Genomic DNA, 24037 nt, shown 5'->3' with positions numbered 1-24037 from the left:
ATCACCTTATCTTTGTCCATTAATCCATCTTTCTGAGATTCTGACCCCCCAGAGTAGGGCCAGGCAGCTGCCTTTGTTATTTATGTCAATCTGCCAGTGAAATGTTTACTCTTTCTCCCCTAAAACGCGGAATCTCTTCCTTAAATGTATCCTCACTTGAAGCTCAGAAAGAACAGTCTTGGGTCCCTGGGCCATTATTTGCTCTGCTAAACATAAAAGTGGCCCCCCTTTGAATTCCGTTTTCTTGTGGCCCTGCTGGACTAGAAACAAGAGTTTGATCCCATGGGAAAGTGGTCATTCCCAGCTTGTTTGTTTGTTCCCAAGGTTATGGATCTTCAACGTGTGACATTCTTTTGTACGGTAAAAGCTATTGCAGGTCATTTTTAGAGGCTTTATTATGTTCTCTGTCAACCAGTTCCCTGCAGTACTGTACATTAGAAGGTCGTGGCTATTGAGAACAGTCCCACTTTAGAGAAAAAGTGAGGCTGTTTAAAAAATATGTGGTACCGCTTTTCTTTGGAACTGATGTGGTATATACAGAATACACGATGGTGCATTGTGGTGTGAAGGTTTTAGTGCACCCATCTGGGATTGTTGTTTGTTTATTTGTGGTACCGTTGTGCCCAGGAGCCCCGGATATGGAGCCAGGGGCGGCGCGTTGTATGGGACCATGGTGCCCGGGCTCCAGCAATATTCAGGACCTGGGGGGCCCGGCTCCACCAATGTTTGGGGCCGGTTTTCTCCGCCGGCCCCATCTGCCACACACCGCCCCGCACCTCCCCCGAGTGTCCCCTGGCCCCCACTTGCTGCCCCCGCACTCCTCCCCCCCCCCCCCCGGCCCCCAGAGTGTGTCTGCTTCTCCCCTGCAGCTCCACGCTGCCCCCGCTCTTCTGGCTCCCGGCAGAGGCCTCGGACCCTTCCTTTTTCCATCGGGACCCTCCACCAGCACAGCACAGGGGGCCCCTGCCTGCAGTCACTGCTCCTGCCTCACACTGGGCAAGTGGCAGCCCCATCCCCCACCCCCAGTGAGGCTACAGTGAGGGGCAGCAGCAGGGGAGGAGGTGCACGTGTGATGGCAGCTGTGCCCACCACAGGGGAGGCAAGGGGGGCTTCCTGGGCCTGAGAGGGGCCCTAGGAGCACGTGCAGTGATAGTGGTGCGGGGTGAGTGTGCTGCCGGGGGGGGGGGGGGAGAGGGCGACCCCTCCCCCAGAGCTCACTGCTGCCGGCGGGGAGAGGGCTGAGGGGAGTCCTTCTCTCTGGCCCCAGCCCCGGGGCAACCTGCCTGCACCCCAAACTCCTCGTCCCCAGCCCTGCCCCACCCCAGAGCCCGCACCCCCAGTCAGAGCCTGCACCCCAACCCTCTGCCCTAGCCCTGAGCCCCCTCCTGCATCATGAACCCCTCATCCCTAGCCCCACCCCATAGCCCTCACCCCTGCACCCCCTCCCAGAGCCTGCATTCCTCACCCCCTCCCCCAGCCTGGAGCCTACACCCAAACTTTGTCCCAGAGCCTGCACCCCCACCCGTTGCCCCAGCCCGGAGCCTACACCCAGGAACCAAACTCCCTCCCAGAGCCTGCACCCCAGACCCCCTCCCCCCCCCAAATTCCCTCCCAGAGCCCAACCTCTCACCCCTTTTGTACCCAAACTCCCTCCCAGAGCCTGCACCTCTCCTGCACCCCAATCCCCTGCCCCAGCCCAGGGCCTGAACCCCAGACCTCCTCCCCCGACCCAAACTCCTTCCCAGAGCCTTGGGCAGGTGGGGGGGGGGCAGAGTTGGGGGAGACGGGTTCTGGGCACCACCAAAATTTCTACAAACCTGCCACCCCTGCATGGAGCAGGACCCCATTCTGCTAGGTGCTGTACGAACACAGAACAGACAGTCCCTGCTGATGAACTGCTGAACTCAGTGAGATGAGTAGCAGGGCCAGCCAGAGCTAATGCTCGTGAAAGCTTTGTGCCAGCCGGCCATTGCATATTCTCTATGTGGATGGCTTGCTGCAGGGTGAGTGTAGATGCACGTCCCTCTGTTTGCATAGATGTTGCAATTTTAAAACTGGGCTGAGAGTAATGCACGACAGACATGCAAGGCGGCATTGTTCAGCCATTCACTGCTGCTCCTCCTGAAGCCGTACACCCGTACCTTTCCCAAGAAGGCACTTCCATTGGAACTCGACTTGCCCATCGGGTAATGGGCTGAGCGCGCTGAACTGATGACCTATTGAGCAGCCACCAGGTGGCCAATCAGTAGGACAATCATTCACAATAAAAGTTAATAACTTGCTTTTAGATGCCATTAGCAGCGACGCCTGGATTAGAACTGGCAAATCATGGGTTGGGGGTGGAGGAGGGGAGGTTTTTACTGGTCCTCTCACTCACCGTTTGAGGGCAGCTGCCTTTTGCCGTTGAATGATTCTTTAGCATTTTGGACCAGAAGAAAGAACTAATTGTTAAGAGGGGGATTTTTGAAGGTGCAAAGGGCATTTAGCTGCTCAAGTCCCATTTGTGCCTTTGACGATCACCCCTTTTCCCCTTTGAGGCAACCCATTCTGTGTCTGCCCCTTCGGGATGGCTTGCCTGCAGGCTGCCCATGTCTCTGCTTTACTCATTGCATTGCTCATGCTAACCTCCTGAGATCATTTTGCCCAGATAGGATGCTGTGGATGATTGATTACACCCAATATTAATCCCTGCTCTTACTTCGTGTCCGTCCCGTGTTTATGATAAGTCCTCATCCCTCTCGGGTAATTATGAAAGATAAGAAATGGGTTTGCAAGTGGCACATTTAAACAACCCCAGAATTTTTTTGTGAGCATGGGGAGCTCTGAGCAGTATTTTACACCAACGGAGGCCGAAAACTGCTAATTGCGTTCCCGTTGTGTTAATGAAACAAGCATTTTGCCATGCTCTGCTTTGTCATGAGAGTCCTGGCCAGTTGCTTGGGCTTGTTGGACTTTTTTTTTCTAAATGAAATTGAAGTTGCTGTGACAAATGGCTTAATAAGGGAAAATGCGTTTGACACCCAGTGTTTAAAGATCTTCACGACTTTGGGAGGTATTTACCTGCTCATGCACGAAAACTCAATACTTAGCATCACGAGCCAATTGCCAAATCATTATTTGATGCTGTGCTGTAATCTTTGAGAGTGGATGGGAATAGCAAGCTTGGTTTGTGTGGCATTAGATGGAGACAGGCTGATTTTATTGATCCTGAATGGCTTGTCTCCTTTGTTTCCATCAGTGGCATAGCAGGTGCTGTATCTATCTCATTTTCCTGGTGAAACTGATGGTGATCTCTGACTGTAAGCTGTTTGGGCCAGAAACTGTCTTTTTGTTCAGTGTGTGTGCCCAGCCTGGTGGTGCAGGGGGTCCTGGTTCACGGCTGGGACTCCTAGGTGCTGTGGTGATCCTACCACTACTACTAATTTCCTGTAATAGTGACCGTTGCTTTGAAAACTCTCTCTAATTATTTTCCCCATTCGAAGTGAAAGAACTATTTAAATGTTGCCCCATCCATGAGCGACTTGACCTGCAACTTAGTGGTTATTGACAGCTTATAGGAATGTCGACTTTCCAAGTGCAAACTTTTATCTGGTTTTGTGGCTGGGTTTTGTCTGTCTTTGACAGCTACTCCCTTTGTCCGAATTCAGTTTGGATTAGTATGGTCCGTCTTGTGATTGATTCAGGAGAGGTGCTGGCATGTGGCTCTTGCTGGAGAACTCGGTAAGGGCTGGGACTCTCCTCCTATGACCTCTGTGCTGGGGTATGGCTCTCAGTCCCATCTGATAGCTCTAGGTCTCCGCTCTCTGTGGGCCCTGTCCTGGGTTTCAAAACCCCCAAGCTCCGAAATCTGGGCCGAGGCAAATGGTGGGGATCTGATGTGTTCTATGAAATCAATGAACAGACCTTTGGAAAAGGCTTTAATTTTCAAACTGGTTTTCTATTAGTACAAGGCACTTAGTCCGAAACATTTGAGAACCCACGGTACACAAACAGACGAAATGTACAACTGATGATCTAATCTTGCCTGAAGAGAAACTGGGCGTTTAAGGTGAGGAATCGATCAGTCTCTTTCTCTGCATATCTTGTCTTGATTTGCAAAGTTATAGTAATAGATATTGGAGATGGAAAAGGTCTGTTGGATCTGGTCTGCTCCCTCCAGTGCAGGATTTTCTCCTGTTGTCAAGGCTCTGTGGCAGGCTGCTCTTAAATTCTATCTTGTATAATGCATCCCCCCATCCTGAACACTTTTCAATCTAACTTTTTTATCTAGAGGCAGGGCAGTTATCCCCATTGTACAGATGGGAACTGAGGTTCTGAGAGACTAAGTGACTTGGCCAATGTCACAGGAAGTCTGTGACAGGGAATTGAAACTTGGTCCCTTAGGTCCCAGGCTAGCACCCTAACCACTGGACTATCTATCCTTCCTTTCAATGCTCTGATATGGCAGATTGGAAATGCTTCATTTCAGTTGCAAAAATTGAGATTTTAAAATGAGTTAAATATGAAAATGAATAATATCATTGGGCCCGTAGCCCCTGTATTATTGCCATTGCAATTAAATCCCCCCCAGGGAGGCATGAGAGCGAGTCTGGGATTGTGACGTGTGACTATAACTGGAGGTTGTTGAACAATTCCTGTTGTCTTGCTCAGATTAGCTTTCAGTGTTCCCTTGGGAACCTATTACAGGTTTTAATAGCTCTCTCACGGTCATCCTAAAATTTCCTTTTCTTGGTTTCATCCCATTGCTCCTAGTTGTATCCTTTGTTTTTTGTCATGGCAACAACTGGGAAAAGCTGTGATATTCTCCTAAGTGTGATACCGGAGGGCCAGGGAGCAGTAAGAGAGTGAAAATATATAAGCCCTAGGCTAATTAAGGCGTGGTTCCCTTAGACTCGGGAGGGTGGCTACAGGTTAATTGGAATACCTGTAGTCAATTAAGGCCCAGTCAGGAACCTAATAAAACCCCCTGCTTCAGGCAGTCAGAGAGAAGGAGGAAGGAGAGAGGACTGGAGCTTGGAGGTGTGTTTTGAAAAACCAGAGAACCCGAAAACCCGGGGAGACCCTGCCCCAGCAGGGCTGGGAGACTCCCTTCCCCAGCGTCTAAGGACCGAAGGTACCCCACCCAAAGGGGAAGAGGGGAAGAACCCGCAGGGGATGAGAGGGGCTGGGGCTCAGAGTGAGGAGCAAACCCCGACCCATCCCCTGCTTCCCTCCTCTACCACCTTCCCGGGCCACTAGCAGGGCCCTCGGTGCCCCAAGAGCAGGGGCAAGGGGTGGCATCTTAGCCCCACCCCCCTCCAAGAAAAGCGCAGAACCCACGATACTAACATCGGCCATCTTGTCACATAAGGAAAAAATGCCAAATTCTATAAAATTTTTCAGGCCAGGTCTTCATAATCCCATATTGGTTACTTCTTCTCATAATCATGTTGATTGCTGTGTACCAGCTCTTCCCTAGTTAAGGTTGGGATCCTTTAGCAGTCTAGTGCAGTTTTTGTTCAGTTACTTTACAAAGGCTAGAAGTTAGGATTATGGGACAGTAATTACCAGGATTACCCATTTCATGCTTTTTGAAGAGAAGCATCACATTTACTTTCCTTCTGTTTTCTGGTACCTCCCTAGTTCTCCATGAATTTATTTTTTAAAAATCTGTACGGCATGTAAAGCATTATATTAGAGCTAGGTGTTATTGTTTTGTTCATTTGCTACTTCCCTTAATACCCCCAGATGCATGTTATATAGATTTAAAATTTCCAAGTAACCCCCTCAGTGCTCTTTATCAATAGCTGTTTTTATAAGGCCTTCCTAACTGCCTTTCTTTATTTCTTTTGTTAAAGTCAGATTTTGAAAAAGGACTTCAGATTTTCAGCCAGTTTTTGAGTTCTTGTTCATTTCATCCCCCATGCTGGTTCTTTTAATGGGCCCTCTTTCCACCCCAAGATAGCTTAAAAGCCCCTTTATATTCCTCCTTTGGATGCTTTTATCTAATATTAACTCTTTCTGCCCTTTTTTTTTTTTTTTTTTGCTGTGTGTATGTGTTCCCTACAAGCCTTAGATCTCAGAGCAGTCTCGCATGAAGTCACATTAGCCACTACTTCTTCCTTGTTTATTTCAAAGTAAATGTATTCCATTATGCCTTTAATTATGGCGTCTCGGAAGATTTCCCAGACTTCTTCCATACTGAAGATGGGTTTTAGTACTTCCTCCAACTGGACCTTTATTAGATTTCTTGATTACTCTCAATTTGCTTTCCTGACATCTAATACCCTTACACTGCTGCATTCTGTTGAATACAAGTAGCTTGTGGTGAGAGGCTATAAGATTCTCTGTTGGTTCCTGCAAGTTGGTGAACTATCCAGGATGGCTTCCTGGGGCCTCTGCTTTGTCTTAGCATTATAAAGTTAGATCAAAAATGAAACAAAGGTCAAATAATATTGTAGGGAAAGAGGAGGAGCAAAATGAGTCTAATGGGACTGCCGCAGTTTCACCTCGTCCCGAAGTAATTTCCCCTCTCTGATGTTCAGTTCCTGCAGAGCAAATTTACATTCTGATCTTCACAGATGTGTTCAGAAGCTTGCAAAATTCAATAAGACAATGTCAATGTGCAAGTTTCTTAGAGGCAACATCAGAAACTACAGGGCACGTTCTAAGGTTTATTAAATGGAGAGCAGGCTAGCTGGCAAAGGACTCTGGTAACCAGACGACAGACTCTAATAATAATAATAATAATTAATAATTAATTTAATAATGATAAATATGAACAGGAGCGAGCGTTTCCTTGTAGTGAGGCAGGCGCTCTTTATATCCAGTTGTGGCTCTGGGTTGTTTTCAACTGGTTAAACAGGCCTGATTCTCTCTCTGTTTGTATGCTTTGTTTAGTTAATCCCAAATCCTCTTTGACTTTGGCATTAGCGCTGGGTGCATAACACGCAGAGAGAGACTCCAGTGAATGCGGTTCTCTGACATACTTGGAAACTACCTCAGTCTCCTCCTCCAAAAGCCAGCTGCAGATGTTGTCAACTTGAGACAGATCAGAGGTGCGGAGATGTTCCTGTTTCCTATCCCCAGATACAGACACTGCCCCCCCCCCCCCGAACCTTCTCACACACCAACCTGGCTCAGCAAAGTGAGGGGTTTGTGTGCGCTCACCACAGAAAAAGAATGCTCTGTACATTCGGAGATGGTTGTGTTCTGACTGGCTGATCACCACATTTGTTCTTAACCCAGGCGCCTCTCCTGTTTGTAAATTGTATTTGCTACCCCGGTGGGTGTCACTTACGGAAAGGGGAAGATGCTGGGAATCTGAATGTGCTGAAAGGAAAATTAACGATTCCAGTCAAACTCGGGTGTTTTTCTCCGAAGTCAGAGATTAGTGATTTGCTGCTGCCAGCATGAACTGGTGTTAAGTTATTAAATTGCAGATGAGCTCATTGCTTGGACTCATTGCTTGTGTGGCTTTAAAATATTGCACGTGGATGGGCTGGAGGCGAGGGACGATGCTGGAGTAGCAGGGAGATTTATGGAGCAGCTGAGAGATGCATCTGTGGTAAAGGCAGGGGAAGGCTTCCTGTAAAAGCTTCACTCTCTCCCAGGAGAGTGGGTGTCCTAGCATCATTGGTTTTATTTTTCTACTTCTAAAATTTAGCTTAAGGAGAATTGCCAGGTTTTTGAGATGCATAAAAAGAAGTGGCATGATAATAAGCCTGCTTTCATCCCAAAAGATCCTGGGGTGCCAAAAGCTGTATGTCCACGGATCACTCTACCCAGCCCTGAAAATAAGCTTCCCCTGAGGTCAGCCAGTGGCAGTCAGTCATTCTTTGCCAGTCACACCCTATGACTGTTGAGAAGACCTTACTCAATGTTTGCTGAGTCCTAACATTCACACTGGCAAAGTGTGTCATGTCTCCCCTGTGGACCAGCCAGTGGATAACAGCCTACTATTGCTGCCAGCTCTAAGGATTATTTTTTCTAACTTGAACTGTAGAGGTTTTTGCTATGGATCTTCAGGTCTTGAATTCAAACTTGATTACTCTTGTAATTGTTACTTACTCCTGCAAACTCCCATTGTCCTCAGCAGGGAATTTTTCCTGAGGAAACACTGAGCTTGAGAATTTCTGCATGGTGTTTTTGTTTTTTTTTTTTTAAAAAGGGGAACTGAAGGGTAACTTATGCAATTAAAATGACAGAGAGAGGGATCTACGAAGCATGGATGGATAATAGTAATGGGAGCCTTCCCTAATGCCTAAGCCATGCTGCAAGCTCAGGAAACAGATTGTGTAGGATATACCCTAAATTTTGATCCTAATAGCGGGTTCCCTCTAAATTCAGGCAAAATACAAGCAGACCTCACCCTCAGTCCCTGTCTTTCTGTTTTGGGTAAAGGCTTTCCCAGCCTCAAATGGGGGCCCAAAATCTTGAAACCCATGTTGAATTTCTACTTGGGCAAAACTCTGCCTTGCCACGTGCAGGAACAGAAGGGAATTGCCTGCCACTTCTCCAGTAGGGCAGCAGGGAATCCCCAGCCACAATAGGTTGCAGGGTGGGGGAGGTTGTTCCTGCTGATGTAACTTACAGCAGCTTGAAGGCTTTGATAAGTTACTCTGAGGGTTGGGTCACCCCAGCCGCTTGCCAGCTCCGTGTCTGGGATCGCAGAAGGGCGGTTGAGTCACTTCTCTCCTTCCCCCTGGGTCCTGCGCTGAGCTCAGCTCAGCTGGACCGAAGATCTATATCAGGGGAGGCCAACCTGGGGGCTCCGGAGCCAGATGCGGCTCTTCAGAAGTTAATATGCGGCTCCTTGTCTAGGCACCGACTCCAGGGCTGGAGCTACAGGCGCCACCTTTCCAGTGTGCTGGGGGTGCTCATTGCTCGACCCCTAACTCTGCCACAGGCCCTGCCCCCCACTCCACCCCTTCCCCCCCCCGAGCCTGCCGTGCCCTCGCTCCTCCCCCACCGAGCCTCCTGCATGCCAGGAAACAGCTGATCGGGAGGTGAGGGGGAGGCGCTGATCGGTGGGCGGGAGGCACTGGGAGCGGGGGCAGGGGGGAGCTGATGGGGGGCTGCTGAACTATTACTGTGGCTCTTTGGCAATGTACATTGGTAAATTCTGGCTCCTTCTCAGGCTCAGGTTGGCCGCCCCGATCTAGATGTTTAAATCTTGGTATTTATACCTGAAGTTACCAAGGATCTTTGTGACGCGTTACCATAGTACATCCAGCATTTCCATCTCTTGAGGGTCCCACAACATCCCTCCACTTTGCCAGTCCACATAACCACATAACCTGGTCCCTTTGACCACTTCTCATTCACGGCCAGTCATTCGGAGTGCAGGTGCAGAGTTCTCACCAGCTATTGGTTCCTGTTGACTAGCACGTTGCTCCCTACCGCTGTGGTGTGCTGCGTGCAGAAGCTGAAAGAAGAAGAAGCCGTTGCGGTTGGCAGAGGTTGGAAGGGAGCGGGCGTGCCAGTAGAAAGGGCGTTATAGAACCACTGGGAAACGGTCTCTATTAAGGTTGCACTCTTCCAGGGACAGAGGGCTCAACCTTTGTTTTGCACAATTTGCGTCAAAAGCACCAACAATGTGTCAATCAGTTGAAACCAAAATAGTCCACCTGCCGATTGTCTTGCTACAGCCTCAGACTCCAATACCCGGCAGAGCATTTGCAAGTGCAAAATCTGCAAGAGGTCTTTGGAGAAAGCACAGTTTTTCCATGGCAAGGTTAATCTCTCTCTTTCTCTCTCGTTCCTAAATGGAACTTGAACATGCAAAATGTTCTGTGGTCTAGTAACTGCACAGGGCCTAAACAGGTCGGTTGTAGAATCCCCTCCCCTCTCAAAAATCTAGCTCTAGAGCCCATGCGGTTCTAAGTTCTAGAACACATTTCCAAAGTGGGTTATAGGCCCTTAGAATCTGCATGGTTTGAAGTGGCTCTGAATTCTAGAAACTACTCCACTCAAATGATTCTAGCTTCTACGTGATGTAGCACTGATCCATTTCACTTTTTAGACCAATATTTCTCAACCTTTATGATACCAGGGACCAGCTTGCTGCCTTCCTAAGCTGTGTCTGGGAGATCTCAGGGGACGGCGCCAGTCCATGGACCAGTCGTTGAGAAACTCTGATCTAGAATACACATGGTTATGTTCTAGGCTCTTAACTCAATCTGGTTTTGAACAGTTGTTGTAGGACTTCTGTTTTTCTTTTTTTTTTTTTTAAAAAAAAACAAACAAACCCCCACAACCTCTAGACACTATATAACTAAATAACTCTCTTTAATAATTAGGAGTTGGGTCTTCCTCCTTGTCTAATTAAAAGCAAACACTATAGTGTAGCCTCATTAAGTATTTGCAGTGCAGTATATGAGATCAGCCATTATTTCTATATCTCGGAGCTCTGTGGGTATAATTAAGAATAGTTTTGTTTTTTTTAAAGTACCAACATGAAAGTGGCCATAAGATGGATCATCGGTGTGTGTAATTTATTTTTTTTTAAAAACAAGCTAAGTCGTTTATAAGCAACAGGCGCGCTAACTGGTTAACTTACATTTTTTGGTACTCCCATGAAATTAAAAACAGCCCAGCAGATTTTGATTTTAAGCTGTATAATTCCCCACTCTCTGAGCTGAGGCTATCTGTGCCAAGTTTCAGCCTGGAGTCCATATTTTTTACTGCATTGGAAGATTTGCAGTGAAAATGCCAGCAGAGCAGAAACTTAACTCCATCAGTGCCAGGATCACGCACCTAAATTCTGCAAACTGCAGAACCGTTTCGTTGCTACTTCCAGGCTGAGCCTTCCCAGTTCTACTCCACGCAGGATCCCTCCATAACTGCCAACGTCCTGAGTTCAGTGTCTTAACAAAACTAATGAAGTAAGGGCAGACGCTTGCTTCCAGCCTGCAGGGTCACACAGCATCACTGCTTGCAAAGGATTTGCTTCCCCACGAGCCATTTATCTGGCTGAAGCCTTTCCAAGCTTAGTGGTTCATGCTGAATTGGAACCAGCGCTGAGTCATTATTCACTTACACTTTCTTTATTAAAGCACTGGGGACGCTTTGATTTCAGTTATTAACAACTTCCATGTGTGGCTGCCTGCGGGGTGGTGCCAGCTGCTGCCCTTTCAACAGGCTTTTGGGTCATTTTCAATCATTGGTAGTGGTCGGAGACTGTGTGTTGTGGCAGGGAGCACGGGGACTAGGAGGTCAGGACTCCTCCTGGGTTCTGGTTCTTCTACCTGACTTAGGCCTGGTCTTCCCTTGAAAGTTGTATTGATTTTCACTTGTCTAGTTATACCAGTACAGCTCCTAGAGTGGATGCCGTTAGACCAGTATAGAGATATCTTGTATGGTATATTTATTCCTCTTCCCATATGGCAGCGTCGCTCCAGTTTGGCCTGGCTGAGAAGTGCATGGGACTGTGGACTGGATGGTCCCCCTGGCTCTACGGGCTGTTGCAATAGCTATACCAGTATAAGGCTATGTCTATACCATAGGGATTATAGCAGTGAATCTATGGCCCCATAGCTAGGTTGGCATGATGCTGTAGTGTATGGAAGGTGGTTTTCTGGCTCTGTTAGGAACCCCACCTTCCTGCGCGATGGGAGCTCGGTTGACGGAAGCATTCTTCCATCAACCTAGTTGCGCCGGGGTTTAGATCGGCGCTCCGACTGTGCTCGGGAGTGTGAATTTTTCACACCGCAGCTGAGCGCCATGGCTATGTTGACTCAGCTTTAAGCATAGACTGGGCCCAAGTCACCCTTATACTGGAATAGCAGCTCCCAACTAAGGGGGTTGTATGGCTTTAACTATACAGGAAGTTAAAGCGGGTACAAACTTCTAGTGTAGACAAGGCCTATAATTTGACTTTGGGCAAGTCAGGTCCTTGCTCTAACCCAGGGTATCCTACAGCAGCCTACCTGCTCCCTGCAATTCACCACATCGGCCTTCGTGGGTATGTCTATGCTGAGACTGACTCGGGCTCCCGGGGTTTGTACTACTGGACTGAAAATAGCAGTGCAGATGTTCCCGCTCTGGGTGGAGCTCCGGCTCAGAGACCACCCCCCGCCTCCCAACCATCGCTGGGTCTCAGAGCTGAGCGGAGCCTGCGTCTGTTGACCGGGGCTCTGAGACTTGCTGCTGGCGGTGTTTTTTGTTGGCAGTGTAGACATACCCTATAAGGACCAGGTGCTCTTCAGAGTCTCAACTGAGTCCTAGCCCCACAGCCTCAGCTGGGAGGCAGCTGATTTAGTCACAGGTAGGGCTGGGCTCCTCTCCCCCTTAAAGGGGCCAGTCACCCTGTGATGATACCATTGCAATTCACTAGCATTCGACATCCACTTTGTACTGGTGTGAATGCGCAAGGAGCAGGGCAGTTGAAACAGGCTCAATCTGTTACGCAGTTCATCTTTTTCCTGTTGCCTAGGACAGATCTCACTGTTCACTGTGTTCAAAGTGCCGAATAAACATTATCTAATAATCGTCACAGAAATCCCTTGTGAGATGTATGTGAGTTATCTCCAGTTTATGGATGAGGAATCCAGAGGCAGAGAGAGGTTAAATGACATGCTAAAAGTGGTTTTAAAAATGACACAACTTCTGCTTCCATGTGCAATGTTTTTGGAAAACTAAATGCCATAGTGATCTGTGTCATTTCATGCATTCCTGTGGTAGACACAGTGTATCTGCTCCATTCGTATCAGGATGGTGCCTCTTGCTACCTTCCTACTTACACCTAGTTTTACCAACTTTGTGGGAGTTAACGTCTATCTTTTATGCATGTGTCAAAAGAGAAAAACAGAGTGACTCTCATTCAGGTGCGTAATTTACTGCACAAAATCCATCGGTCCAAGTGCTTTCAGGAGAACCAGCCCAAACATGGCAGGACAGAGCTTGTTTTTGCTTCCCGGTGTTGCTTACCTGTATGTGTAACGCTCCTATAGCTACTCTGCTGGCTGCTGCGTTAACATCCATTTGTATTTCCGTTGGGCCTTGAGTCTAGATGAAAGCTGCCGGGTTCCAGGTTCAAGCCTCCCATTTTTGAGAAAAACCAGCTGATTTTTGAGTTTTGCAGGCATCTGAGGCTGACGGATTTAAAGTGTTCTGCCACAGAATCTCTCCTTGCTTGGGATGGAACTTCAGAGGTGAAGTCCATGGAGGACCTGCTGGGTGTAGAATTGTCTCCTGCAAACTGTTAAGCCTTTGATGTATTACAAATGATGAGGGAGATGAATAGCACAGGCAGATGGAGTCTCTGTCAGCCGGCATCTATCTTTGAGAATCTGCTTCGCTTGCTACCCTGGACGGCCGCCCCCTTTTATGAGTTAATTTGCTAGGATCAAGGCTGCCCTTCCATCCGAAAGTCTCCTTTCTTAGATGTGGATCTAGGGTGGGATGGACTATGATGGGCAAAAGGTTTTTTTGGGGGGAGCAGGGAGAACGGTTCTTGTTCTCTTCAGTTTCCTAAATGATTCCATATTAAGCTGTATCTTCAAAAATGTTGGCATGCACGCACAAGGGCCAGTAAAGAAGGATTTGTGATGTCTTCTACAGGGTCCTGAAGCAGAATTATGTACTGGTCTTAGGGTATGTCTACACTATGGAATAAGGTCGAATTTATAGAAGTCGGTTTTTTAGAAATCGGTTTTATATATTCGAGTGTGTGTGTCCCCACAGAAGTGCATTAAGTGCATTAACTCGGCGGAGTGCTTCCACAGTACCGAGGCTAGAGTAGACTTCCAGAGCGTTGCACTGTGGGTAGCTATCCCACAGTTCCCGCAGTCTCCGCTGCCCATTGGAATTCTGGGTTGAGATCCCAATGCCTGATGAGGCTGAAACATTGTCGCGGGTGGTTCTGGGTACATATCGTCAGTCCCCCCTTCCCTCCCTCCCTCCCTCCGTGAAAGCAAGGGCAGACAATCGTTTCGCGCCTTTTTTCCTGAGTTACCTGTGCGGACACCATACCACCGCAAGCATGGAGCCCGCTCAGGTAGCCGTCACCGTATGTCTCCTGGGTGCTGACAGACGCGGTACGGCATTGCTACACCGTAGCAGCAACCCATTGCCTTGTGGCAGCAGACGGTACAATACGACTGGTAGCCGTCCTCGTCATGTCCGAGGTACTCCTGGTCGCCTGTGTGAGGTCGATCAGGAGCGCCTGGGCAGACATGGGCGCAGGGACTAAATTTTTAGTGACTTGACCAGGTCATTCTCTTAAGTCCGGCAGTCAGTCCTATTGAACCGTCTTATGGTGAGCAGGCAGGCAATATGTCCTTCTGCACCGTCTGCTGCCAGCCAAAGATGTAAAAGATAGATGGAGTGGATCAAAACAAGAAATAGACCAGATTTGTTTTGTACTCATTTGCCTCCTCCCCTGTCTAGGGGACTCATTCCTCTAGGTCACACTGCAGTCACTCACAGAGAAGGTGCAGCGAGGTAAATCTAGCCATGTATCAATCAGAGGCCAGGCTAACCTCCTTGTTCCAATAAGAACAATAACTTAGGTGCACCATTTCTTATTGGAACCCTCCGTGAAGTCCTGCCTGAACTACTCCTTGATGTAAAGCCACCCCCTTTGTGGATTTTAGCCCCCTGAAGCCAACCCTGTAAGCCGTGTCGTCAGTCGCCCCTCCCTCCGTCAGAGCAACGGCAGACAATCATTCCGCGCCTTTTTTCTGTGCGGACGCCATACCAAGGCAAGCATGGAGTCCGCTCAGCTCACTTTGGCAATTAGGAGCACATTAAACACCACACGCATTATCCAGCAGTATATGCAGCACCAGAACCTGGCAAAGCGCTACCGGGCGAGGAGGCGACGTCAGCGCGGTCACGTGAGTGATCAGGACATGGACACAGATTTCTCTGAAAGCATGGGCCCTGCCAATGCATGCATCATGGTGCTAATGGGGCAGGTTCATGCTGTGGAACGCCGATTCTGGGCTCGGGAAACAAGTACAGACTGGTGGGACCGCATAGTGTTGCAGGTCTGGGACGATTCCCAGTGGCTGCGAAACTTTCGCATGCGTAAGGGCACTTTCATGGAACTTTGTGACTTGCTTTCCCCTGACCTGAAGTGCATGAATACCAAGATGAGAGCAGCCCTCACAGTTGAGAAGCGAGTGGCGATAGCCCTGTGGAAGCTTGCAACGCCAGACAGCTACCGGTCAGTTGGGAATCAATTTGGAGTGGGCAAATCTACTGTGGGGGCTGCTGTGATGCAAGTAGCCCACGCAATCAAAGATCTGCTGATATCAAGGGTAGTGACCCTGGGAAATGTGCAGGTCATAGTGGATGGCTTTGCTGCAATGGGATTCCCTAACTGTGGTGGGGCCATAGATGGAACCCATATCCCTATCTTGGCACCGGAGCACCAAGCCGGCGAGTACATAAACCGCAAGGGGTACTTTTCAATAGTGCTGCAAGCTCTGGTGGATCACAAGGGACTTTTCACCAACATCAACGTGGGATGGCCAGGAAAGGTACATGACGCTCGCATCTTCAGGAACTCTGGTCTGTTTCAAAAGCTTCAAGAAGGGACTTTATTCCCAGACCAGAAAATAACTGTTGGTGATGTTGAAATGCCTATATGTATCCTTGGGGACCCAGCCTACCCCTTAATGCCATGGCTCATGAAGCCGTACACAGGCAGCCTGGACAGCAGTCAGGAGCTGTTCAACTATAGGCTGAGCAAGTGCAGAATGGTGGTAGAATGTGCATTTGGACGTTTAAAGGTGCGCTGGCGCAGTTTACTCACTCGCTTAGACCTCAGTGAAACCAATATTCCCACTGTTATTACTGCTTGCTGTGTGCTCCACAATATCTGTGAGAGTAAGGGGGAGACGTTTATGGCGGGGTGGGAGGTTGAGGCAAATCACCTGGCTGCTGGTTACGCGCAGCCAGACACCAGGGCGGTTAGAAGAGCACAGGAGGGTGCGGTACGCATCAGAGAGGCTTTGAAAACCAGTTTCATGACTGGCCAGGCTACGGTGTGAAAGTTCTGTTTGTTTCTCCTTGATGAAACCCCCCACCCCTTGGTTCACTCTACTTCCCTGTAAGCTAACCACCCTCCCCTCCTCCCTTTGATCACCGCTTGCAGAGGCAATAAAGTCATTGTTGCTTCACATTCATGCATTCTTTATTCATTCATCACACAAATAGGGGGATGACTACCAAGGTAGCCCAGGAGGGGTGGTGGAGGAGGGAAGGAAAATGCCACACAGCACTTTAAAAGTTTACAACTTTAAAATTTATTGAATGACAGCCTTCTTTTTTTGGGCAATCCTCTGTGGTGGAGTGGCTGGTTGGCCGGTGGCCCCCCCACCGTGTTCTTGGGCGTCTGGGTGTGGAGGCTATGGAACTTGGGGAGGAGGGCGGTTGGTTACACAGGGGCTGTAGTGGCAGTCTGTGCTCCAGCTGCCTTTGCTGCAGCTCAACCATACACTGGAGCATACTGGTTTGGTCCTCCAGCAGCCTCAGCATTGAATCCTGCCTCCTCTCATCACGCTGCCGCCACATTCGAGCTTCAGCCCTCTCTTCAGCCCGCCACTTACTCTCTTCAGCCCACCACCTCTCCTCCTGGTCATTTTGTGCTTTCCTGCAGTCTGACATTATTTGCCTCCACGCATTCGTCTGTGCTCTGTCAGTGTGGGAGGACAGCATGAGCTCGGAGAACATTTCATCTCGAGTGCGTTTTTTTTTTCTTTCTAATCTTCACTAGCCTCTGGGAAGGAGAAGATCCTGTGATCATTGAAACACATGCAGCTGGTGGAGAAAAGAAAAGGGACAGCGGTATTTAAAAAGACACATTTTATAAAACACTGGCTACACTCTTTCAGGGTAAACCTTGCTGTTAACATTATATACATAGCACATGTGCTTTCGTTACAAGGTCGCATTTTGCCTCCCCCCACCGCGTGGCTACCCCCTCAACCCTCCCCCCTCCCTGTGGCTAACAGCGGGGAACATTTCTGTTCAGCCGCAGGCAAACAGCCCAGCAGGAATGGGCTCCTCTGAGTGTCCCCTGAAGAAAAGCACCCTATTTCAACCAGGTGACCATGGATTATATCTCACTCTCCTGAGGATAACACAGAGAGATAAAGAACGGATGTTGCTTGAACGCCAGCAAACATACACTGCAATGCTTTGTTGTACAATGATTCCCGAGTACGTGTTACTGGCCTGGAGTGGTAAAGTGTCCTACCATGAAGGACGCAATAAGTCTGCCCTCCCCAGAAACCTTTTGCAAAGGCTTTGGGAGTATATCCAGGAGAGCCGCGAATGCCAGGGCAAAGTAATCCTTTCACATGCTTGCTTTTAAACCATGTATAGTATTTTAAAAGGTACACTCACCGGAGGTCCCTTCTCCGCCTGCTGGGTCCAGGAGGCAGCCTTGGGTGGGTTCAGGGGGTACTGGCTCCAGGTCCAGGGTGAGAAACAGTTCCTGGCTGTCGGGAAAACCGGTTTCTCCGCTTGCTTGCTGTGAGCTATCTACAACCTCGTCATCATCATCATCATCATCTTCTTCATCCCCAAAACCTGCTTCCATATTGCCTCCATCTCCATTGAAGGAGTCAAACAACATGGCTGGGGTAGTGGTGGCTGAACCCCCTAAAATGGCATGCAGCTCATCATAGAAGCGGCATGTTTGGGGCTCTGACCCGGAGCGGCCGTTCGCCTCTCTGGTTTTCTGGTAGGCTTGCCTCAGCTCCTTCAGTTTCACGCGGCACTGCTTCGGGTCCCTGTTATGGCCTCTGTCCTTCATGCCCTGGGAGATTTTGACAAAGGTTTTGGCATTTCGAAAACTGGAACGGAGTTCTGATAGCACGGATTCCTCTCCCCATACAGCGATCAGATCCCGTACCTCCCGTTCGGTCCATGCTGGAGCTCTTTTGCGATTCTGAGACTCCATCATGGTCACCTCTGCTGATGAGCGCTGCATGGTCACCTGCAGCTTGCCACGCTGGCCAAACAGGAAATGAGATTCAAAAGTTCGCGGTTCTTTTCCTGTCTACCTGGCCAGTGCATCTGAGTTGAGAGTGCTGTCCAGAGCGGTCAAAATGGAGCACTCTGGGATAGCTCCCGGAGGCCAATACCATCGAATTGTGTCCACAGTACCCCAAATTCGACCCGGCAAGACCGATTTAAGCGCTAATCCACTTGTCAGGGGTGGAGTAAGGAAATCGATTTTAAGAGCCCTTTAAGTCGAAATAAAGGGCTTCATCGTGTGGACGGGTGCAGGTTTACATCGATTTAATGCTGCTAAATTCGACCTAAAGTCCTAGTGTAGACCAGGGCCCAGAGAGGCTGTTTCTGCATTTCCCCCCCCCCCCCCACCTTAGATCCAGTGGATAAGTTTGGGAATTTCAGCTCTTTTTATTCAAGATCATCTTTTGACTGTCATCTAGCACAACAGGGCCCTGATTCCTCATTTGGGGCCCTCAGTGCTTCTATGATGGATACAATTAATCAGAAAAGCTTTCGTGCTGGATGCCGTCAGTCCATATGGCTGGACTCTGTAGCTTAATTGGCATATCCTAATGCGGCTATGCTTTTAGCTCTACTTACAGCTAATTGAGAGTCTCACACGAGGGTATAGAATTGTGTCTTTGGCTCAGAAAGTCTCCGGTTCAGTTTTGTAGGACACCCATATGATATGTGACTTAGTCGACGGCTGCTGGAGCGTTACCTTAGCACCTGGAATGTCATTGTCCCTTCTGCTCTACAGCTACTCTTACGCTTTACTCACCCTTGGAAGGGAAGTCTGTTAGGACAAGCCTGGAGAAACTGCAATAGTTTTCCTGGAGTCTACTTATCTTCTGTCCTTTGCTGAAGAGTTGGTGGTGGTGGTTTGTCTGCTTGCTGGGCTGTAAATTGGCCTTTTATTTTATGTATTTATTTATTTTGGGTGGTTGCTAATTTATACTTTACTGTCGTCCCTTTTGAAAAAAGAAAAGCCCCTCTTTTCTCCAAGAGCAACAGGTCACCTGTGCAAAGACTCTCTCTCCCGGTAAAAGCTCCGTTTTTCAAACTCTGAAACAGTTGCCAGGCTGCATTTTGTCACTGGCTGAATTTTAGTGGGAGTTGAATTGATTCCTGTGGATTGTACATAGAGGGTGATTGCAAAGCATTTTGGGAGCCTTTGTGCATGGATGGACCTATCTAAGGAGCTACACTTGCCCTTCAGGATCAGAGCATGTTTTTATCTAGTCTGCTAACCTATCTCCGGAAGTGCCCAGCACCTGACCACATCCCTTAGTGTCCTGTCCTAGAGTCCCTCACCCCAGTGTGCTCAAAATGTGACCCCCGCGATAGGGTGACCAGAAAGCAAGTGTGAAAAATCAGGACGGGGGCAGGTAATAGGGTCCTACATAAGACAAAGCCCTGAATATCGGGATATCTGGTCATCCTGTCCAGGGACCCTGCGTCCCACAGGATAAGAGACGTTGAGAAGCAGGCAGTAAGGACGCTGGGGAGGTGGGTGGGGGAGATCCTCTGCCTGCTCTAAAATGGTTGTCCGCGTAAAAGGTTAGCGCCACCTTCTGTGCAGTGTGACTACAAGGGAAATGGCTCCTGACCCTGCAGCTTGTACCCTGAAGCATGCAGCTGATTAGTCTGATCGTTATCCAAGCCGTCACAGCTACCGGCGTGATATGGGGCAGTCAGAATGTCCAGCCCTTTTTAAAATATCCATGCTGTGCTGCATTGGGTTGTGTTTTTTGTTTTGGTCCTTCCTGATTTTTGTTCTCTCTCTGGAGATGTCCCCTTTGTGTTCCCATCTTGCCCTATTTCCAGAGTACGCTTTGAGGAACGGTCACATGGCTCCATTCCTCCCTGGCCAAGTGTGAGAGCCCCCATCAGCTCCATGAGGGCAGAAGGAGGCCGCCTGTCAGGATCTGAAATGTGCAGTGTGTGACTGATCTGAGTGCAGGGGTTGTGTATGTGCTGCTTGGCATCTGGGCTCAGCTGGCAAACGGGTCATCCAGAGGGAGAGCTAGCTGACCTCGCTTACAAAACCCACAGGAGAAGTCATGAGTTGCAGGATGTCACCATTACTCAGTGACACAGACCAGGGGCGGTGTTAGGAGGGCAGCTCTGGGGGGAGCGTAGCAACCTCCCATACTAAATCCAGTGTTAACTCTTAAAGCACCAATTCCATGCTGTCCTGTGAAGGCAGGTGCAGCCAGTGAATTTCCCCCTCTGGCCAGACCCAGGGGTCTGTCGACAGAAGTACTTTACGGAACAGGAGGCAAGCTTGTGTTCGTGCGTGTTGCACTTTGAAGATGGTGCCTAGAAGGATGGACTGTTATCCCAGCTGTGAAAGAGTGTGTGTGTTCACGAGAGGGCTACAGGCCAAATGGTGACACAACCCCTCACTGGCCTGGATTGAAACCCAGACCCGTCACACCCTAGTTTACAGGCACGGTACCAAGGCGCAGAGAGATTTAAGTGACCTGCCCATGGTCAGAGAGAGTCTGTGACAGAGCTGAGAATTGAACCCGAATCTGCAGAATCCCTGCCCAGTGCCCGAACCACAAGGACATCCTTGTTGTATTGAAAGCTGAGCAAAGGGCTTTATCTTACGGAAGCAGCTGCTTTGTTTGTGGAACTCGCTGTAATCTGCCAATAAGCTTGAGTAGCACTGCAGTATCCCCTGGGGAGCTGCGCTCCAGGGACAAAGGACAGCTAATAGATAAGAGAAGATATCTGAAGTAAATTGAATACACTGTATTTCAGGGGTCGGCAACCTGTGGCACGCGAGCTGATTTTTAGTGGCACTCTGCTGCCAGCCAGGGTCCCAGCTGCCAGCCCTGCTCAGCCCACTGCCGGCCTGGATGGATGGAACCCCTGGCTGGCAGGGGCCAGCGGCTGGGACCCTGGCTGGCAGGGGCCGGCGGATGGAACCCCAGACTGGCAGTGGGCTGAGTGGCTCAGTGCGCTGCCGGCCCAGGTTTCTGGCCGCCGGCACCGCTCAACCCGCTGCCAGTCTGGGGTTCCTGCGGGGGCCCCTGTAAATGTAAAATTTATTACTGGCACGCGAAACCTTAAATTAATGAGGACTTCGCACGCCACTTCTCAAAGGTTGCTGACCCCTGCTGTATTTAATCACCCCCCGCCCCCCCTTCAAAAAGCTAAAGAGAGGAATGGTCGATATACGCTCGTGTGTTTAATAGCGTTGTGGGGTTTGTGCTAAAATTCCTTACATTGCTGTGTCTTGGGACACGCTGGGCCAGATTCTGCCTCCCAGCGATCTTACACTGGCATAGTTCTGTAGATTTCAGTGGAGTCACCTGTGGCTTGCCCCTGGGTGAGCGAGAGGCATCAGGCCTGATGAGTATAGTTTACTCAGTGAGTTTATTGCTTATGAAAGGTGCCAGGTTGACAGCCCTGGAGCCTGATGTCTGCTCTCCATAGAACAGGTAAAGCATTGGAGTGCAAGTGTCCCCTCGCCAAGGTACTTAGAGATGGGCACATCTCAGCTCCTTGGCTACCGCCCTGAGGCTGCCAATGCAGGTGAATTGTGAGAGATGGGCTGTTGCCATCAGACCTCCTAGTGTAACTTACCTTGCTCTTGTTTCCTGCAGGACTTAGGAATGGAATCGACCTCCCTGGATGATGTCCTGTATAGATATGCCAGCTTCCGAAACCTGGTGGATCCAATCACCCATGACTTGATCATCAGTCTCGCTAGATACATCCATTGCCCCAAACCGGTAGGTAACTCGCTCTAACTACACGACCAAGGCAGTTCTAGTCACTTGATCATTTGGAAAATGTAGACTTGTTGTAAATGAGAAGCTGTTTTGTTTGTTTGTTTTTTTGTTTGTTTTTTATAATCAATGCTGCACAAAATACCTTCAGGTTAACACAGATTGTGATCCTCTGAGTAGAGATGTCCTGTTGTGGGGAGAGCGGATCGATGCACGGTACTCTCTGTGAATTGCCAACAACCCGAATGACGTGCATTTAATGCTTAGTTAATTTTGTTCCTTGTTTTTTCATATTCCCTGTTTTTGCTCTTTCCTCCTGTCTCATTTGCTCGAGCAAAGCACCAAGGCACCTACTGTCTGGAACAATACAGGGGTATGGACAGGATGACTTCCTAGGCCTTTTCTATCTCTGATTTCTGCGATGCCTGTCTTTCCTCTTGTCTCTCTAAATGAAGCGAGTACCCAGATGACACATTTCTCGCCCCTGTAAGGAGGGAGGTAGCTGAAATAGAACCTTGTCTTTGCGAGTGTTTGAGTGTGCTGTAAGCAAAGCTGGCAGCACGGGGGCCCGGAGAGCGTGGCAGTCAGAAGGAATAGCCTGAGCCGAATAGTCATCGGACGGGGCGACGGGTCTGAACTGTAGTGTCAGAACCGGGATTTGCTTTCCATTCCATCCCATCCCATCATATTGGTGGTTTTATTGTGGAGTGGAGGAGAGCTGGCCCTGTGGTGCTCTCTTCAAAGTCAAAAATGGAAACCACATTGTTCAAAGCAGTGTATCAATATTGGACATGTTTGTACGTCAGCTGCAGTTATGGCAGAAACCTTCCTAACCCACCCTGCCTCAGTTTTTGAGGACAACGTGCCAGGTCCTCCACTGGTATAAATTGGAGGAAGTCAATGGGAGCTATGCTGATTTACCCCAGAGGAGGATCTGGCCCTGATGAGTCATGGAAAAGGAGTTTGAATGATGGTTCTAAATTAGGGATGGACAGAAATGCACGTGATTCTGGTTTTGGACCTCATTAGTCAGGGTGTGTTTTTTGCAAGAGTGACTGGGATGCAGGCCCCATTTCATCAGCCCCTGCAAAGCTTGGGAGCGTGTGGTTTCCGATGATGACAAAGGACAGATTTTGTGATGTGATTATAAGGGATAGCAAACAGATCAAAGCAGATTACTGAGCAAAATAAACAAACATGCAGACTAAGCTGAATTCACTAAAGAAACTGGTTACCAATAGTAATTTCTCACCCTAAATGTTGTTTTAGGCAGGTTGCAGAGTTCCTTGAAGACGAACTGCTTTTGCTTGCAGCTTAAAGTTCCATGTATTTCTCTTCACAGGCCAGATCCCTGTCACAGCCTGGGTGTCAGTCCTTTTCCCCAGATCAGTCTTAGGTGTTTACAGCAGTCATCCTGGGTGGGGAGTCCGTGAAGAACCAGAGACCCTGATTAACTCACTCTCCAGCCTTAAATAGGATTTACATATGGCGGGAATCTTTTGTTTCTCTGTTTGATCCCCACCCCCCTTTAGTGGAAAAATACCAGCAGACCAACCTGGTGTCCAGTGCCAGGTGACATGGTCCCCTGAACCTGCAGTGTCAAAGTAGCATCCCAGGAAACTTCTCAGGAAGGAGTGAGATTCGCATCTTCAAAGTTCTATTGTTCTCCTTAATGGCCCATCCAGGCTGTTTGCATACTGTCCAGAGGGCATTCCCCAGGTGAAAACGCAGTTGTAATTGTTACATAGTCAATATTCCTACTTCCAGATACAGAAATGATACAGGCATACAAATTGGATAATCACATTCAGTAAATCATCACCTTTCCAATGATACCTCACATGCCCCCTCTTGCATAAATTTACATCTTGGTTATGCCCTATTCATATCATAAGCATATTTCTGAAAGAATATTGGGTGTAATGTCACTGAGTATAAATGCAATAAAGAGTGTGAGGTTCTCAAATGCTATGGCAATGGGAGACATATTAACACCTAAAATAAATAAATCGATCACTTTCATCCACAAAACGTCATTCAGTCTTCAATGGGAAATTCTTTGGTCACGCAGAGTCGGGAAATGTGAACTAGATTGCAGAGCTGTATGGTTAATGATAGCTTTCGTTGCAACTGACATTGCTCTGTTTCCTCCTAAAAAAAAAAAAAAAAAAAAAAAAATTACTGGCTGGGTTTAATCTTGCCTACATATGGATCAGGACAGGGTGGAGGGGTGGAAGTCAAGGTAATAAATGGGGTAAAGTGGAGATTCAGTCCATCACTGGTGTGTTTGTTTCTTCTCCCCACGAGTCGCCTGCCATGGATTAAAGTTTGCTTGGAAACAA

General features: G+C 48.7%; 1 protein-coding gene across 1 annotated transcript in view; it reads left to right on the top strand.

Moving 5' to 3' along the window:
• The window catches only part of LRRC75A (leucine rich repeat containing 75A), a 189968-nt gene that overhangs the window by 40736 nt on the left and 125195 nt on the right, over positions 1 to 24037 (top strand). Inside the window, exon 2 of the mRNA XM_074974328.1 lies at positions 21570 to 21698. Within this exon, the coding sequence (XP_074830429.1) occupies positions 21570 to 21698 (129 nt within the window). The remainder of the gene's footprint in view (positions 1 to 21569; positions 21699 to 24037) is intronic.

This window comes from Natator depressus, chromosome 17, assembly GCF_965152275.1.
Source record: "Natator depressus isolate rNatDep1 chromosome 17, rNatDep2.hap1, whole genome shotgun sequence".
NCBI lineage: Eukaryota > Metazoa > Chordata > Testudines > Cheloniidae > Natator > Natator depressus.
This window is presented reverse-complemented; position numbering and strand designations above follow the sequence as displayed.